At 35.1% G+C, this 20189-nt stretch overlaps 2 protein-coding genes across 4 annotated transcripts in view; one reads left to right on the plus strand and one right to left on the minus strand.

Annotated features, from left to right (window-relative positions):
• LOC140158869 (protein artemis-like) overlaps window positions 1-20189 on the plus strand; it is an 81293-nt gene that overhangs the window by 54136 nt on the left and 6968 nt on the right. The window lies entirely within an intron of this gene.
• Window positions 993-20087, minus strand: LOC140158863 (uncharacterized). 2 transcript variants are annotated; one of them, XM_072182118.1, is made up of 2 exons: window positions 19681-20087; window positions 993-5464 (listed from the first exon to the last, which is right to left on the minus strand). In XM_072182118.1, the coding sequence occupies exon 2, from the start codon at window positions 4994-4996 to the stop codon at window positions 3392-3394; it is 1605 nt and encodes a 534-aa protein (XP_072038219.1). In that variant the 5' UTR covers window positions 4997-5464; window positions 19681-20087; the 3' UTR covers window positions 993-3391. The 2 variants fall into 2 exon arrangements, with proteins under 2 accessions (XP_072038219.1, XP_072038220.1); XM_072182119.1 differs by lacking the exon at window positions 19681-20087 and adding an exon at window positions 15535-15800.

The raw sequence follows: 20189 nt of genomic DNA on the forward strand, positions 1-20189 counted from the left end.
GGTTTTTTCCCAAAAGAATTCTGAAGCAAAAAAATGTTTGTGTTTTAGTTTCTCAAAAATTGTTGTTATTACTCTAAATCTGTGTTTATATTTAGATCCTGTGACTATTTTCTTTTCCAAAAATGTATACCTTTGCATGTCATAATTAAGAAGTTAAGAACACTTTTACTTCATTCTTTTTAATTAAACGTTAATGACTGTACATCAGTTGTTTTGAGGGTATTGTGTAAAATCTAAACATTTTACTTTTGTACCTAGGAATATTATCCCAAGATCCAAGAAAAATGTTAAGATTTTTCACTATACCTGAAAATAACTGATACAAAGTCATTAAGGGCTGGGGTATGAACGTTTGGACAGTATTTATTTTGGGACATTGGAGCACATCAGACATATCAAATTGCATTCTGAATACGAAGAATGTCATTCTGATATCAAATAATTTTGGTTTTTGAAATTCGCAATTTAATACACATTTTATGGCAAATCATTAAAAATTGATATTTTTGATATTTAACAGTACTAAAGTAAACTTTATAAATCTGATGATTTATACTTAGCGTGTATGTAGGTGGGATGAAATGCCGACGATCAATTGAAAATTTTGACCTTTCGTATTGAAGATATGGATTTTTTTTCCCAAGACACAAAAAAAATTAGGTCTTTTTGGGAAAAAATCTATATCTTCAATATGAAAGGTCAAAATTTTCAATTGACCGCCTCTTTTCCTCCTGCTACATACACTTTAAAATATATCATTAGATTTATATATTTACTTCGAGGACTGTTATATATCAAAATTTGAAAAATATCAAATTTTTATAATTTGTCATAAAATTTGTATTATATTGTGATTTTCAAAAATGAAAATTATTTGATATCAGAAAGACATGCCGTATTCAGAATGCAATTCGATAGGTCTGAGGTGCTCTCATGTCCGACAAAAAATACTGTCGAAACGCAATAAACGCTCATTTTAGATCCCTTAACTGTCACTTTTCACTTTCATCTTCATGACATTTTCTCATTTTAAATTTGAAAACCAAATACAATTCTAACATCTTTAATTTTCCTAGCCAAAAAGTCAAATAGCCGATAAATGAAATACTGCTAGCGAACAATCACACTAATACGCAATCATGCGATGTCCACGTACGACGGTCACCACCCACATAAATTTTTCTAGCCACCCTCTAATTTGCATATTTGCACAATTAATTAGCATTTATGAAAATTAGCTCATTAATTATGCAATTATGCATATTAGAGGGCAGTTAGACAATATGATACATTAGAACATATTAGAAACACTTTTATCAAGTTTCAAGGCAAAAATATGCAAAATAAAAGTACCCTGAACATTTTGAACAATATCAGAATGGTTGACTGCAGATCCATCGGATAACGCTTTTTCAATGGGAAATGTACTTTGCTGCTTGGATGATGTCACGCTGAGGTTAGCATTTTCTGTGTATTTTAATAAACCATGAATGAATTCTGTATTGAAAAGCGTGTTCCGATGGATCTGCACTCGACGGGCCTCTTATGAATGGAGTTTTAGCAAAATATTGGCAAAAATTACATATTAAGGAGCCTTTTCAGTCATTTTAGCTCACTAACTATACATTGAGTATTGATAAGAAAACAATAAGACAAAGAAAATATAAATTGTATTATGAAAACCGTATGTCCAATTTGCTTCAAACAAAAGGCATATTGATCACTGATCAGTGCACTTTGCCCTACTCAATTAATTTATTAAAAACATAGTCAGAGCATTTCCTAATGTGCAGAAATATCCTCATATACCACTATAAAAGCATACTTTCATAAAACATGCATGCAGCTAATTATATCTCTTGCATACATTATTAGCTATTGCCATTACCATGATTACTGACTGTGTTTATGTTAGTCCTACAGGGTGTCCCTGAAAGAACTGTATCGTCAGATACTGAATTTGTTGTTGTATTTTAACGCATAAACTAAACATGACTAAATAACAATGCCTTAAAAATTATGAGAAACAAAAATTTCATGGTATAAATGGGACACAAATTCACACAAGATGTGTATCCTGAGTTGCATAGATTTTATACAGCACATGACCTACTAGACTGTTGTATTGCCCTCCAGAGAATTTCTCTAAGGATTATCATTTGTGGATTAATGTATTGCGATGTGTTTAGTAAAAATGTTAACTTTCCAATGAAAACCATACAGAGATATTGCACCAAATTATCAAAAATCATTCACATTTCATGTACATATGCGATCAAGCAAAATCAGTCGGAACTCGGAAATATTGATTCTGAGATATAGCCAAACAAAGGAAATATTTCCTTTTGTTTCTTCTTGTTTTGGAAACTCTTTACTTGCTCATATCTTTGGAATAGGCTGCTCAATGTCAATGGGATTTTCAGAAAAATGCAACTTTGTAAATGCTTTTTATTATCCTATAAGAAACTGAAAATTTATTTTTTTCCGAGTTCCGACTGATTTTGCTTGATCGCATCACATGTCCAACTCAAACTTTGTTGTTGTTAATGATTGCTTCTGCTGCTCTTCTGATTTCATGATTTTTTTTAGTTGTCTTAGGTTGTGTAAGGTTTGTTGTTAGAGGGTCAGGGGAGGTGGGGTAACTCAAGTTTAGTTTGGGTAGGGAGATGCCCCTGTGCCACTGAGAATCTGAAAGGGGACCCATTACTGTACCAATTTTTCAAGAAATTTTGACAAATTGATATACCAAAAGTCCACATTTTCAGCTAAATGTAATGGAAATTGCCAGAGGTTTTACAACTTTACCCCAAATCTTTGGAAAATTGCACACATTTCAGCTACAGTGAGGCAACAATAAGATAATTTTAGGGGGGGGGGAATTGTACAAAAAATGACCCATACATATACCAAAATTGGTCTAGAAAAATGAGGTCATTAATATACCAAACGCCAAAAATGTGAGCCATGATTGTGGTCATTTTGTTCTGAGTACTTTTCAAGGTAGAGGGCAATACAATGTTTATTCGCTGCCGTAATGCACGTTAGTAACCATTGGTTACTGGATAGCCTGGGCTCATACACCTGTTCTGAATTTTGATATGCCATAGGCTTTGTATTGTAATCATTTCGATCAGTGGTTCGTAACAAAGAAAGTGTGAGCCAGTTGACCTAGCAACAGTCATATTCTAACGTGCACTACGACAGCGAATCAGGTTTATACTAATTTAGCACACCATACATGATTAATATCAATTACATTTCACAGGTTGCCAAAGAACATGAAAATTTAAACAAAATATTTACACATAAAAATTAAAAGAAATAACAAAAAAATGAAAGAAAACATGTTGCATTGTAATCAAGTGGATTTTTTTTAATGCCTATTCAAAAGTTAGATATTTGAAACATTCAATTCATGAACGGAAACATCATCATCTATAGGTATAATATTTTGTTGAGAACCAAATCGAACACTTTCTGAAAGTTTATTTTGTTTACATTTCTTCCAAAATACAATCACTGCAAAAATGGTCGCTATAGCTACCACAGATCCCAGGCAACCAATGGTAATGTAGATAACTTTCTTGTCTGTTTTGTTAGAAGATGATAACGGAGTACATGTTAGGTTCGATAATGGCACTGTAAAAATCGGAGTAGATGCTAAATTGGGTGGGTTCATGCACTTTGGCGGATTTTTGCTGATTGTGAAGATTTTCTGAAGTTGTGTAGTTGTATACAGTTTGTTAGTACTACGAATAAACTCAGGTAGATGGCAGTCACATACCCAAGGGTTATTACGTAAATCAATTTTAAGACTTCTGCTATAGGGTATGGAAGCAAATATGTCCGACGGAAGAGATGTTAATTTGTTGTTGGAGAGATCCAAGCTGTGGATGTTTGTTAAATTTAAAAAGACTCCAGGATTGATTTTGGAAAGTCTTGCCTTGCTGATAGATAAGTGGTACAGGTTACTGGCATTGGCAAATATGTCTGCTTGTAGAACTTTGATATTGGTCTCCGATAATTTCATCACTTGTAGAGCAGGCATTGTGTGGAAGCTATCCTGGGGAATGCCATATAGATCATAGTTCTTATCCAAAGTGAGCTCCATAAGATTGGGTAAATATTGAAAAGCACCTGGATGAATGAATTTTAATTCAGTTTTAGACATATACAAAACATGCAGCTGCGGAATAGCCTTAAAAGCTACTTCTGGCACGGTGGATAGTGGGTTCTCATTTAGATTCAGCAGTCGTAGATTTTGCAACCCAACAAATGTGGATTCGTTCAGGGTTTCCGCTGATATCTGATTGTCACCCAATTCTAGCTTCTCCAAGTTGCCGAGTTGGGAAAATACACCATTGCCAATGTGTTGAAGGACTTCATTGCTATTTAAAGTTAGAAGTGATAATTTACGTAGTCCACTAAATGATTGGTAAGTTGTTAGCTCTGTGATGTGATTGTTTCTTAGATATAGACTTTTAAGACTACCAAGTCCACTAAAGGCATTTGGTGCGATACCCTGGAGCTCATTGTTACTTAAACTCAACCAGGTTAAACTGCTTAAACCATCAAACTGTCTCGGAGCTAACTGCTGTAATTTATTTTCGGTAAGATACAAAATGGTGACCCGTGAAAGCCCATCAAAAGCTTTTGGGTCGATCAAATTTATGTTATTTGCCCGTAAGTGAAGTAAGTTCAGTCTAGGTAATCCGTGGAAGGCATATGGTCTAATAACTTCCAAGTTGCCGTATTCAATTTGCAGCAATTCTAGATTATGTAACTTGTGTAAGACAAAGGTGTAGCTGGGAAGATTGGTGAACAGATGACCTACAAAAGACAATGATGCAGTGTCTTGTGGAATGCCGTCTGGTATCACAGAGGAATCTGGACAAGAAACAGTATGACCACTACACCTGCATAGCTCAGGGCAAGCTGAGACACAATTGATGGAGAAAATCAGCAATAAGATGATGTATGTTGCCACACGTTCCATGGTTTGTTGAGTTCAAGAAATACTGGACTATCACAACTTTGGATAATGCATGCAGTGAGATTTCTATCTGATGTTCTCTGCAGTTATCTTCTGGTAAAATTGATGAAGCTAATGTGTAGATCAGAATGCCTTGTGTTTCAACTCATGCTGTGCTCTCTATTGAATAATTCATTGAACATCGAATATCACCAAGGATGACACAATGTAGCATGTCTAGTAATAGTCAGTTAAGCATATTTTGAAAATCTAACAAAAATATGCTCCTCCCTAAAACTTGTAAGACCTTCTACTTCATACATTTGTAGAAATTAGGTGCAAAATTCCCTGTTTTGGTTGTTTTCAAACAAGTTTGAAGAAGTTTTTGAAGTGTAGAATTCCACCACTGGAAATGGATGATCACAAAGTAGTCATTAACCAAAAGAGTTGCACCACTATCAGAATATTTCCAACCATGCTGCCTGAACAGTCCTGTAGTAAGAAATGAAAAAGAAAAAGAAAACTTGTAAAATATTGAGCCAGAGCTTAAGTGCAATTAAAATTCCAGGAGCTACGTGCAAAACATCAAAGGATCTAATGGTTCATTTAATAGGTAAACTGGTCAATAATAATTTTTAAAAAGAAAAAGAAAGCTTTCAATAAAATTTTGTAGGCATTTAATTTAACAAATTGTGTGAAACATTTTGATTCTCAAAATTAATCTGATAAATTATTTGTTAGTTATTAAATCTGTCAGGGCACTAAGTTAACTAGTTTATATTTACAAAATGACCATACTTGCCATATAAAAGAACTTTTTCAATTGTGGTGAAAATTAAGCATTTTCAATACCATAATTGTTCTCTCAACCTATTAGGGTTGTATTAATAATAGTATTGTTCTCTCGCATACCCTATAGGGTTGTGCAACCTTAACAATAGCATATGATTGGACAAATGTTTCATTTTTGTTTTGGTGAGGTATTTGACCGATGAGAGTTTGGCTTATTTAGTATACATGTCCTTTAAAATATCATTTTCTCCCTCCTTTTCTGGCTGCCAGGTAACTTTCTTCATAAAACAACACAATACTTTTGTTTTCAATGGCAAAGAAGAGCAAATATAAAATTGAAGCCAACCAGCATTGTTTTGTATACAAAGCATGGACAATGGAGAAAGGAACAGAGGAAAACAATGCTAATTGACATTCCCCATATTTAATTAGGTATGACTACTAAACAAAAGTCAACAGAGAACAATACAAACAAATTTCTTAGGATTGCATAGCATTACCAACAGATTAAAATTAGTCAAATATGTTAAGTTTTTTATTTCTATTTCTATTTTGTTGTTGATGTTGTTGCTGTTGTTGTTGACTGTTGTTGTTGTTGTTATTCAAAATGTAATCAGGATAAAATTCAGTGAGTTTATGTGAAGAGTTGAATCTTTGTGTTCTGACCATCAAAATTGTATTAAAAAAAAAAAAAAAAATGTAATTTTATGGTTTGAAAATAATTTCTTAAAGCCATAATGCACAATTTTTTTAATATAACTTTTTTGTCAAACCTGTTTTTTTTTCATTAATTAATTAATTAATTAATTAATTAATTAATTAATTAAACTCAAAATCATATTTCTTAAAGCCGTCATGTACAATTTTTTTAATAACTTTTTTGGTCAAACCTGGTTTTTTTTATTAATTAATTATTTAAATTCATTCATTCATTCATCTGTATTTCATTCAGTATTAAAATATAACAGCAAAACAACTTACACAAACATTGAATGAGGAGGTACTCCTCAGAATGTACTCAGGATGCTGTAATAAGTACCCCATGGCCTAGATTATTTAGTTTAAATATTTAGAGACGTATCATACTATAGGCCCTACATCTCATAATTATCATCATAACTCGGGTGTTAAACATACAGTGCATTCTTAACATACAGTGTATGTTAAACACCCAAGTTAAACAGACAAGATAGCCAATATTTTTGCATAAAATGGAAAACCTTCCTGACAGTTATTACTAATATTTCTTCATTTTTGGTATTAGATTAACTAAATTAAGGTTTGATGGAAATCATACATTATGGCTTTAACTTGAGAAAAACATGTACATATAGCTCCATATATGCATGGCATTTTGGCTGTATTTCTATTACAGGTCTGAACAGGTTTATGGTCTGTTTTATTATAAGCAGTTTATTGAACCATGTGAACCACATGAATGTAATATGTTTTTTCTGCAAACTTGAAAATTAATGGTTTTGAAATAAAAGAAACCACACAAAGCATCAAAATATAAACCTCTAGAAAATATCCCACTGTATACTACTGTACATGTGATTTTGGCTGCTGTTTTCATTGATCAAAACCATACTGATTTGGCATAGTATTTATTGTATGTTTAATATTTAAAACATATAATGTGACATGATCAAGGGAATGAGTCAGATGTCACCAATATTGTTTTTGAGATATTGGCAAAAATTGTATTCAAATTCTTGTTTTATATTGTTTTCAGCCATTGATAAATTGCTCATAACTCGGTAATCAGATGCCCAATTCTGATGGGGTTTGCATCAAAATGTAGCATTCGTATACTGCCAGAAATTGACGTAAAATACCTGTAATTGAAAATTGCCCAGCATGTCATTCATTCCCCTTGATCATGTCACATGTCTTCATAGCAACAGTCATATGGGTTTTAACAAGGACTTTTCGTTACAGTTCAGTTTTATTACACATACTTAAATAACAAAAAAACATAGAAATTTAAGGGAAAACATCACCGGGGGGGTCACTCCAATTGTGGCCTGTACACCATCCGCGATGATCAATTTTGAAAAGCACCCTAAACAAGGATTTAACCCTTGGCTAAAGCGACACCCTAAACAGGGATTTCATTCCTAACATCAAATTTTATACCCTAAATTTCATTTCCGCGTATTTAGAAATTGCAATTTTGCTACCCTCTTTTCCAATTTTTCATGTTTTTGACACCCTAAACGCGATACGCGCGTATCGTGCCTACCCACGAAAAACAACCCTTTTTACGCGTTTTCATTATCGCGGATGGTGTACAGGCCACAATGGGAGTGAAAAATCTGTAGTGTATTGTAATATATTTTGCATAGGAAAACTTGCCATTTTGAGCATAAAAGCAGTTCTATTCAGACATACAATAAACAAATTCAACACACACAAGTACTGTATAATTATATGGAACATAGGGACTTAAAGGGAACACATGGGGAACATATTTTTGTTAATTTATGACCAAATATTTTGTTAATTTATGACATTGTTTTGCATGGAAAATGGTCAGAATGACTTCCAACACATACAGTCATGTAGTACATACAAGGACCACACTTAGCATGGTCAAATATATTGGATGACCATCAAGAATTGGGCCAGACAAAATAAAGTATTTGGTCAAAATATGATGTTTTAAGAAATACATGACAAATTACTCAAATATTGGGGCCGTGATGGCAGTGGGTACATACTTAACGAGTCAAAGTTCAACTTGTAGTTAAAATGATTACTCCCGATTCCAGAAAAATACAGTACTTAGTTTTTTGGTTTAAAAACATAAATCAATTAATGATTGTAATGTTTTGCCAAATAGAACATAGCTCAATAATAATCCTTTAGTACTTAAAAGTAAAAGTAGAAGGACAAAAACCTTTGCGGGTATATAAGAGGGGGATGATGCTGTCAATCGGTCAAGGACTTCAATGAGTTAATTAAAGCTGAAAAAGTGGCATTTTGCCTTTTTGCTGACTCAAATAAAGCAGTGTGTTCAATCAATCTTTATTAACACAGAAGCAAAATTCAAACAAGCAAGCAAAACAACAAAGATTGTATACTATTAAATACCTATTTATCACAATCTGCTTTTATTTAAAAATTGTGTTTCTATGCTTCATTTCACTACAATTCCTATGCTTGACTGCTATTTATAGATTCAGACAAACAGGCATCTCGACTGCTCAGTGCCAGAAGTGGGTAAGTGCAATAGCTGCCCTGTGAACATTAGGCAATTTACTTACAGTATACAATGTATTGTACTCCTCTACCCCTGGCAGCTATACACATGACACCTATTGCACTTACCCACTTCTGGCACTGAGCAGTCGATCTATGCAATGAGATGTGATAAACAGGCATGTTTTCCCAGGGTGTTTGTATTGATATATCTGTATTGTATTGTTTGTGTTTTAAATAAATAGAAAAGCAAATTTAAGCCAATAAGGCAATCCACTTTCCCACGTTTTTCCCTAACTTTCCAACGTTGAGAAAGAAAGGCCTTAAAAGTAATTCTTCCTAGAAATAATTTGTCAGAAACTGTGGTTTTAATTTTATGTTAGAACCTAGTAGTTTTTTGACTTTTTAAAGAGTTTAACTTTAACACTACACTATTTTCGCTCACCTGGTACGTTTTCGCTAGGTCAACTAGCATGACTAGCATCTTCAGCAAATGGTGATGCTGTGATGATATTAGTTTTTTGTCCCCAGGAACAAGAAATTTTATGCAAGTAGGATAATTTTGGTAACCATGCTAAACATACAGTAGAATTGCTAAGGAATTACCTAAGAAATATTGGCTATTCCAGCTGAAATGTATAGACGCCCTAGTAGGAATGCCTACATGTAATCATAAGGCAAGCATAGTAAGCTCCTACTAAACTAAAGACTAGTTTGCGTATGACATCCTGACAACCAGACCAAAAATGCTGTACTGCGCAGGTTAGCAACCAATCACGTCACACCTTTGCCCTGACATCAGACGCAAACTAGTCTTTTTTAATTCTGTGTTGAATTATAATGTTGCATAATTGTGTTATGGTGCAGATGGTTCTTTATTTGGCTCTCTGTCAGGTTCACTGGTTCTGGGCATGCAGAAGCAAAATCATTAACCCTAACACCAAGCCCTGCTTTTGATGGATTCTAAAATTCGGATTAAAAAAAAAAATAAATAAATAAATAATTTTTTTTTTTTTTTTCGCTTTGGAGTGGCCCTGGACCAAGAGCTAAATGCTTAACAGAGATGTCACATTTCCGGAATTTTCAGTTTTCATTTTAAAATGAAAATTCCTTAGAACCCTGACTGGATGATTTATAGACACACTGTACTGTGCAAAAATGGTGATGCAATTTCTCATGTGTATGTGAATGATATGATACTGGAAGTATGTATTCACAGATAATAAATGTTTTTATACTATAAAGTGAAGTATTTTAACAGTTTCTCATTTTTGCATTTTACCCCATGAAATTGCATCTCCAGTGGTGCTCAAGTGTGTAAAACCCCTCTGGCTTCGGGGGGCTTCGCCCCCTCGACCCCCACCGGGGCGTTGCCCATGGACCCCACCAGGGGCCCTTAAGTGGGCCCCTGGACCCCCGGCCGCAACAGGCGAGAGCTCCGCTTCGCAATTTCCATGCCTTGGGGTTTTTTTCTTAAAGCACCAATCACACCCCTGCAATAAGCTTTAAAATGATATAAAATTATATAAATAGCATCAATACTTTTCAAGATATGGATAATTTTGCAAATGATACCTTGATATCTTTGCCAAATTGCTATTCTGAGTAATTGGCCAATTAGTTTCATGCCTTGCACAGGATTAATAGGGATTATCATAGTTCAATTGATTTATTATGTATTATTTGATCATTTCAATCTTAATTGCAATCATTTAAAACATATACAAACTTTAAGCACAATGATTAAAAAGAAAACACATAAACCAGACTAGAGAATGGAGAAGACAAAATGCCATCCCCATATCTCTGCAGGTGCATAAATACCAATACATACAAAACATTCAACACTGTACAAGAAAATATACCTTCAGTAAAATTCATTTTAAGAAGGAATAAAGGACATCGTAGAATGGGATCCAGAAAGTCAAAAAGCCAAAGCATTATTCGACAGACCAATCGTGGTTCTACTTTGAGTAAAAAATTGTATATGATCCCAATATTGCACATTTTTTACAATCGCAAATTTCCAATTTGCGAGTGTTCTGTTTTTGGTCAGTTCTTCGTCTTTAAGTCTTTCTTTAAGCCAATGTGACCATATTTGGTCACAAGGACCATTGGGTGGGGGCACAAATGTTACATGACCAACTCGGGGTCAAAGGTCATCCAAAGGTCATTATGACCAAAATGTGATTTTCACTAAAAATGATTCTTCTTCCACAAATTACATAACACAATGTCGTCACTTGCATACCTGCAATCGCCTTTAGCCAGTGTCTAAAAGTTGTACAAAGAATTGGGGTCAAAAGGTCATTAAGGGGTAAAATCTTACAATTGCATTATCTCAACATCCGTAAGGGGTATGGGGCTCAAATTCAGTGACAACAAATCTCATGACCAGGGGAACATTTTACAGGGGTCAGGTCAAAGGTCATGCAGAGGTCAAATTTAAGAAATGCATTTTCTGTACATCTGTAATGGGTACGGGACTCAAACTCTGTGACAACAAACTTAATGACCAGGGGAATATTTTGGAACACTTTGCAGGGGTCAGGTCAAAGGTTATCTTGGGTCAAATCTTACAATTTCCTTTTCTGGACATCTGTAAGGGATATGGGGCTCAAACTCAGTGACAACAAATCTCATGACCAGGGAACATTTTGTAGGGGTCAGGTCAAAGGTCAAATTTTAGAAATGCATTTTTTGGACATCTGTAAGGGGTACGAGGTTCAAACTCGGTGACAACGAACTTAATGACCAGGGGGAATATGTAGGAACACTTTGCAGGGTCAGGTCAAAGGTTATCTGGGGTCAAATCTTATACCGTAATTTCATTGTCTGTAGGGGGTATAGGGCTTAATTTCGGTGACAACAAACCTCGTGACCCGGGAAACATTAAGGTCAAAGGTCAGGTCAAACGGCCATTAAAGGGTTACATGCCTTGCGATTGTCTGCGCTCTGTGAGCGCAAATTATCTCTAGTTCTTATTTCTTTTCAAGTTGAAGTTTTTTACAAATCCTTTTCTTTTGCTCGCCCCTTGGTGTTATAAGAGGGAGAATAGAATCAATATTGCACTTTTTTTTCTCATAGGTATACCTATAAATCCTCGACTGCAAATTTCAATTCTGTTCCCTCAAGTCCATGATTAATGCGTAATTCTAGTTAGTGAAAATATCATTTTTGGCCATTGACCAAAAGTGGATGACATGTGACATTTGTCCCCTTGCCCAATTGTCCTAGTGACCAATTAAGGGGAAAAAACATATTGATATGATGGCTCATTATGAGATTGATAGAAAGAAAGAAGAAAGAACATTACAGAAAACGACCCTTAGCTATAAGGGAAAAATATGATCTAGCGTATCATAATGATACTAAAATGAAGATCAAGTCAAAGACCTTTTATAGTACTAAGCCCTTTCATATGTTGAAATTCACAGGCTAGGTAGGATAATATTGGTTCAGCTATGAATAGAAGCAGTCAATACTTTGATTATATCACACTGGTTTTGAGTAAGATTTGGGTACAGGGCAAGGGAACAAACCAAAATATCAATGATGTCCTTTGTATGGAACCGATTAGTTTAGAGAGGAGGTTGATATATGGATTATGTTTCTCCTGTGTTCTTTAAAAAAATCAATGTTATTGATACCTACTTCCACTCACTTTATGTTACAGATAAAGAAGGAGGGACTAGGGCTTGAGCTTTATAAAGAAATGACGCTAGAAGACTTCATCAATCTTTGATTTGCTCCCTTATGTCTAAGTGGTAGTGCCACATACCAGTGGATCCAGGACTGCTTCCCCCTGGTGGTGCTGTAAAGTCAGTGACCAAAATGGGGGTCTAGGGGTACCCTGGCAGGGGTCCAGGGGACAACACCCCCTTGCAGGGGTTGAAAAGTGCAGCGCCCCTTGCTTGGGGAAATTGTGCATTTCTGAACTCAATTCCCACAATTTAGTGCATACTTTTTTCTTTTCTCTCTTTCTTTCTTTCTTTTCTCTCTCTCTGGATCTGTGCATGGGTAGTGCAATAATTATGTGTAGGGTGTTGTATTATAGTGGCAGCAAATTTGTGACAGGCCAAAAGCCTGGCAAGCATTTTTGGCAGGTCGGGCAGGAGGATTTTTGGCACTGATAGCTTGGGCAGTGGGCACCATTTCAATAATACACCTTTGAAAGGTGCAGATGAGTCAAAACTTTTTTGATTCATGCACAAAATAAGGCAACTTTCTGTCACTGGAAAAAATAACCCTTCATGTACTTTTGCCAAAAATCAGCTAACACATAGCTATACATTTTTACGTAATGTTATGTAAGCACAGAACCTCAAAAAAGTTAGTAAAATGTACCTTAGAAGTATGTAATATTTACTAAATTATGTACAATTTGATTTTACTTAATTAAAATTGTACATAATTTAGTAAATATTGCTTGGAACTTCTGAGGTAAATTTTACTTTATTATTATGAGGTTCTATACTTACATAACGTTATGTAAAAATTACCCAGTTAGCAACCTGGACAACCGATTCTTTAGAAATGCTTAGTCGCGCTGAAAGTCGATCGATACATGTTAAAATCAGCACAAATCAGAGACACACCTTTTTTCTATGGAATTAATTTTCTCGGTCAAATATAAAGCAATATTTTTTTTTCTTCAGTAATGTCAGTTAAAAACTTGGTGCTTGGATATACATTTTTTTTACAAATCCTGGTGTTAAAATTAAGCATCAAATTGTGTCTTTTAGTGTGATATTTTTAGTGCTGTAATCGATAAGCTTTCTGGGTATCGATATGTCGGGAGGCAAACATCCGACATGTCGATACTATTATCGATACTCACGCAGTTTGAAACACGGATTTGAGTTTACCAATTTTATTATCAGTAAGTTCCAGAAACAAGTTAACAACAAGTGTATTGAAGCCTAACAGCTAAAACTACATGGATCATGCATCAAACAAGCGAAAGTGGAATTGGGAGCGGTAATTTGAGTATTTGACGGTAATTTGAGACCTGATTTGAGATAATCTAAGCATGTGTGCCATGTCGTTTGTGTATCGATACTGACATTGAGTGTTTCGACATGTCGGAAGTCTATGTATTTTCCGACTATCGATACTTACGACAATCGATTACAGCACTAGATATTTTTGATTTTTATAGGCCTTCAGTTCGCCCATGAGCTTTTTACGAATTCATTTTTAGCGTCTCAAACTAATATAGTTTGCTAAAGAAAGATATTTCCCACCTCTGTAAAGCACATCGTGTGGGTCTATATATTATAGTTTTGTTAGAATTTCCGTTTTTATTTTACCCTTTTTCCCTTCATACGAAAATGTCTAACTCAGTACTTTTATCTCGAGAGCAACCAGCAGAAATAGTCGATATTTCCTTTGTTGTTTATCCAGGTCAATTTTCCATTGAAAGCAAATTGCCCGACCAGCGATTTGGTAGCCCAAATCCCCAATTGAGTGTTCTGGTTAAACATGATCAGTAGGAGCGCTATAGGCTTGGGAATTTCTTTGCTATATTGAAGTTCTAGCAACACTGTGGCCATGCCGGTATTCCTATTAAACCCAGGGATATCGATCCACAATGCTAGTATTAGCCTTAGATTTCACTCGTTGATTTTGAAAAATGGTCAGCCGGCAGTAAAAATGGTGAAATGAAAAGCGCAAATTCTGACAAAACTATGATATATCGCTCACGGTGATGTGCGTTAGAAAGTTGGGAAAATTCTTCATTAGCGAACTATCTTACTTTGAAAAGCTAAAAGGTTGATCCAAAAAAGGCTCATGGGCAGAGTTTAAGCCTATCAAAATTGAAATCTTACACTAAATGATTAAATTTCACGCCTAAGTTTAACACTAGAATTTGAAAAAAAATACAGTATCAAGCACTACAATTTTTCCTGACATTTACTGAAAAAATGAAAATGATTGCTTTTCATTTGGCCGAGAAAATTAATTTTACATCGAAAAGGTGTAACTAAAAATTTAGCTCATTTCAACACCAAATTCGATCGTTTGTATTGCCTCATTAAATGACTGAGTGAGCCTTGCCAAACAAAAGAATCGGTTGTCCAGGATGCTAACTGTACCTGTGTGTATAAACATTGTCATATACTCATTTTCACAGTGAAATGCTGGGTAAAACTTCCATAAGTGAAAAATATTCAGTGCATGTTGGGTAAAATCTCTAGAAATAGGGATCCTCTAGGAAAGGAAATCATACCAACCTGCATGAAATTTCCCCCTGACCCCTCCCCACCCCATACACACCCCCCCAAAAAAAAAAAAACACAGCCAAAATATGTCAAAGCATATCCTGAGCCTCATATCCATTGAACCAAAAATTAGCTCATGAATTGAAAAAGGATGAATTGGAAATTGAGCCGAAATGTAACAATGGAAAATGAGAAATTGCCATAAACCCCTATAATGGTTCTCTTGAATATATGCACCTCCACCCACACCCCACACACACACAAACATACCCCCTCCCCACAGTAAAGATTTTGTTGAAGTAATAAAGATTTTGATACAAATGAATAGGAATCTGAACTTACTTTTATACAGGTTTTTAGTGGTCACTATTTCAATATGATTTTGATAGCCACAGCCAAAGATCCTCACAATCCAAATATTCCATCCATATAAAAAGTAAGCTATCAATCCTGCTACCTATATACCTATATATTATCTTGCTAGTTCTGTCCAAGGCTAAGGCAAATATTTACATGTATTTCTAAGTAAGGTAAGAATCAATATCAAGTATTCTCTTTTAACCTTATGACCCTTCCCACCACTGTGACAGAAACAGGTCTGGACCTAAAATTGCAAATTTCCATTTATCATGCTTGAACAAATTTAATGTAATTACTCATTTAGTTTTTGAATGGCAGAGTTGCCATGATTTCACGCTTGTCAACTTCTAGGGGCAGGCCTGTACCCAGGATTTATTGGGGTTACAAGTGGACCTTAGTGAATTTTCCATCCAAAACGGGCTGACTTTATCATGTTTTTACCAAATAAAATGGACCTTTTGTGATTTTTTCTTCCAAAAATGGTTGATTTTTGTTTTGTTTTGTTTTTTGCAGAAAATATTGGAACTTTTTCTGATTGCCGTGGGGGTGCATGCCCGCCCCTGCACCCCCTGGCTACCGCTCTGACTAGGGGCAGTAGGTGGTTATAAGTTTCAAGCATGGAAGTAGAAATTAAATCTTCTACATATACTTTTAAAATACCAACCATACCTAAGATTATGGGGTAGTAATCCTCTTTTGTTAATTGCGGGCCGATTGGGTATGGAAGTGATCATATTGATAATAAAAATGCATTAGAATTTGATGCTTATTTGCACAAAAAGCTAGTAAAACTCATAAAGGTAAACATCCATGTGAATTGACTTTCAAAAATGGCCCTAAGCGAGGGTAGACATTGCGTGTGTCATTATTTATGAGTTATTATTATCAGTGTCGATGATCGGCTAGTCAAGAAGCTGTTGAAGTCCACTCTGAATTTTTTTTAAATCTGGTGTGTAAAATCGCTCTGAAACCACTCTTTTGTGCCAAATAACTTGATAAATATGTCACCACTAATGACCGTTAATTAGGTAATTTAAAAAAACTACCCTAAGCGAGGATCGTTCTTTAAAAAAAGTTAAAAAACACCCCTTCTTCCACTAAAATGAGTGTTTAGATACCCTAAACCACCCTAAATCCATGTTTTCTTTCACGCGGATGCTTACAAGTATAATTCTGGGGTAAACTACCAAAATATCCCAGAATCATAAAGGGTTTAATTTTTATGTGTAGAAACATCTTATAATAATTCTCATACTTTGTTGAATTAGCCAATTTGTTTCCCAAAAAGAGTGGCATTCCATTTAAAAGTAGCCCAATTGTGTGTTTTGTACCAACCTTGGCAATTATCATTTCCCAATAATCTGAATATCAAAGGAAAGACACATGACCAGCGATTAGTATCATCATGATCATGTGGCTATTAACCATAATTAAAGAGTGCAATTTCCTGTGGTGTATTTTATGTAAAATTATAAAAGGATATGATACTGAAGCTTTTAACAAGGTCAGGAAGCAGCCATTTCAATCATTATTTTAAAAACTTTAAAAAAATGTAAATTCATATTTAAATTATTTATATTAAAGGAGTATTTTGTGATCTTAGAATCCTCTTTTTATGATATTTCTCAGTAGATATCCACAAAAAAAGCTTATTCCCAACATTTCAGTTGATGCATGATTTAATATGTGTATTACACTGCTCCATATGCTACTGTTGTAATTTTGTCCTGGTACACCAGAACATAATTCAAATTTGACGATATTTTTGCTAGACGAATTAATCTGCAAGAAATTTTTTCTACATAAACATTATGTAGCCAGAGCTTTCCAGTGGTATAAAAATCTCAACTTTTTTTGAAAAAAGTGAGGGGATGAGGCTGTGGATCATGAAATACCCTTTTAACTAACAACAACTGATAACTCCTTGACCCAGTCCACACCAGTATTTTTTGTAATTTTCTGATTATATTCAGATTTTATTATAAATGATGAGAGCATTCACACAGTAATCACCTCATCATTATTTTGTAATAATTTCTGGGTATAGGCCTACACAGTTTACATACACAACAGTAATTATAAAGTCCATTGAGTAAACATGAACAATGACAAAATGTGTACAACAGGTAATTTTCATCAGCAATTACGACTCGATCATGCTTCGAATCGATCCAATGATGGACATTTTCACACGATTGTAGTATGCTGATGACAAGACCATTCTGAAGAGAACCGTTCCAGGTCATGAAACTACTAAAAAGTAACAACAGAAGAAAACAGTTTGTCTGCCAACAACCCCCAACAACTTGAATCTGATTAATTATATTATTCAAAGATAAATTCAATTAATTCATGTATATGCTTTTGATCATATAGGCCTACATGTAAGGGGCTGTTCGACCTGCCAAAAATTGCTTGCCCTACCTCCCTTTTCTTTTTTCCTGTTATTGCGCCACAAACGACAAAGGTATAGTAAAACCTTTGTGTATGACTCCCAAAAGAACTATAAATTTAAAGGTCCTGATGGACAACAGGCTAAACATAATGCTCAAGCCAAAAACGTGCTGCACGAAGTTTGGCATGAATTTGTGATCACACAAAAATTGTTCTTGGAAAAAATCCAACATTTTATACAAGCTGTTACATTTTGCTGTAAAATTTAAAATAATCATTTTGAGAGGAATCTTCTCATCAGTTCACATGCTACCTCTCCATTTTCTGGCTCAAGAGCCTCTTAAGGGGACAAATATGTTTTTTTCCCTGTAGGTTGGTCTGTAAGGGGCACACCATTTCAGTCCCTATTGATTAGGGCTTTAATATGCATGTGTGACTACTACACTGGCACTGGTCAATGTTTCCTATAATTCTCTGTTTTTCCTGCTCTTCAGTCTTCATACTAAAATATGGACATTTTCACATGTGTAATTTTTCATGCTTTGCCAATGTTGTTATTTTTGCCGCAGTTCCTTGGATTGCGAAAAGTATGAAAATAAATTTAACAAAAATTTCCACTTTCACAGTTTTTGTTTTTTCCTGAACTTGACATAATTGACCTTTAAAATAAATTCCAATGCAGCTGCTATTATATCTTCTTTGAATTCACCAAAGTTATGTAAACTTGGTCTGGAACTATTATCTTGACAAGGTGTCGGGTTAAGTTCATGAGACATACACAACAAAAGAAACACAATACATTGTATATGGTGTCACAAGAACAATGGAAAGTGTGTTAGCCATTTAATTTTCTTTCCTTCTAACTGGGTTAGTTTGTGTAATCCTGTTACTAATTGCTTGTATATCTTTTTTTGGACCCAACATTATTGCTCACCTAAATGGGCTTTTAGAATCCATGTTTCTACTGAGCAAACGGTTGCGGGTGAATTCGAGTGAATTTTGGGGTGATGCGAGTAACTATCCCTAGTCTTTGTCAAAGACCTCGGGATCCTAGGGGGGGGGAAACCGCGAGCGGTTCAGTGGAATATTATAGGTGGCGCTCCCACTACGGTGGTCCAGGCAGAGCCTTGTTGAAAGGCTAAACTATCCCAGCAGAAACAGAATCCCACCTGTAACCCAATCCCCTCTCATGGATAGTGGTGCTTAATAGAATTCTATACATTTTAAAGTGGCTCTTTATGAGGAACACTGGTCTAAATAGAAGATGCCACTGGCACCTGGGAGATGCTAGTGGCAAGCTGGAACCCCCCCCACACAAACACCCACCCCACACCTGACCCCACATACCCCCCATGCACTGTAAAGTGTACAGAGGCATGTGGGTTGGCATCATGCATTGGTATTACTATTAATCCTCAAATTTATTTATTTTTTAATTTATTAAAACCCCTGAACACCCATATAATATATTATATCACTCATACATATTATATCACTCACTTTCACCTCGTGATTATATTTCGACCATCACACTCATAGACAGTTGATATTTGTATACTGGCAATAATGATTTAATCACAATTGGCTTTGTGAATTAATATACTATTTCATCAAGATTGACATGCCAAAACGTTGGTAATACATACAGAATCGAATACATGTATACAAAGGAGTGAAATATATTATCACTACAAAACCTTAGTTTACATTTTGGGTTAATATTTTAACATTTACCTTTGCTTTTATAAACCATGCCTTTTGTCACAGTTGACTACCACCACAGCAGTGCACACTTTTCTGCTTGGCAACATCCCTCAGACAAAGAAAAATCACAATGTTCATCTGCTGTGCATTATAATATTATATTCACAATAACATGTTCCTATGCATCTGTCTCCTTTCGTATTAATCACAAATTGTGCACAGAAAAAAATGAATCCAACCTCGCTTACAATTCATCTCTTTTCCTCTGCATCACCGTGGATGAGACTGGAGGCTATTTCCGGTTGCTCCTGGTATCATCCAAAGGGCATTGGTATCTAAGTGCCATCATTGTACTTTGTCGCTTGCTCGCTCTCAACGTGCAAGCTGTGACCATATGCTATTAAACCCTGCATGGCTGGATGGATGGCAGCCTTTACTGTGTTATTGTTATGAAACCAGGCTGTTGGGCATGAGGCTGACATCCTTGGCTAGCTATGTGTTTGGATAGCTGACTGTGCAGCGGTAGATAATGAGTCAAT

The sequence above is a fragment of the Amphiura filiformis genome, chromosome 8, assembly GCF_039555335.1.
Source record: "Amphiura filiformis chromosome 8, Afil_fr2py, whole genome shotgun sequence".
Lineage (NCBI taxonomy): Eukaryota > Metazoa > Echinodermata > Ophiuroidea > Amphilepidida > Amphiuridae > Amphiura > Amphiura filiformis.

Bases quoted from the DNA above. Each gene is read 5' to 3' on its own strand.
- LOC140158863 (XM_072182118.1), bottom strand. From the start codon at position 4,996: ATGGAACGTGTGGCAACATACATCATCTTATTGCTGATTTTCTCCATC.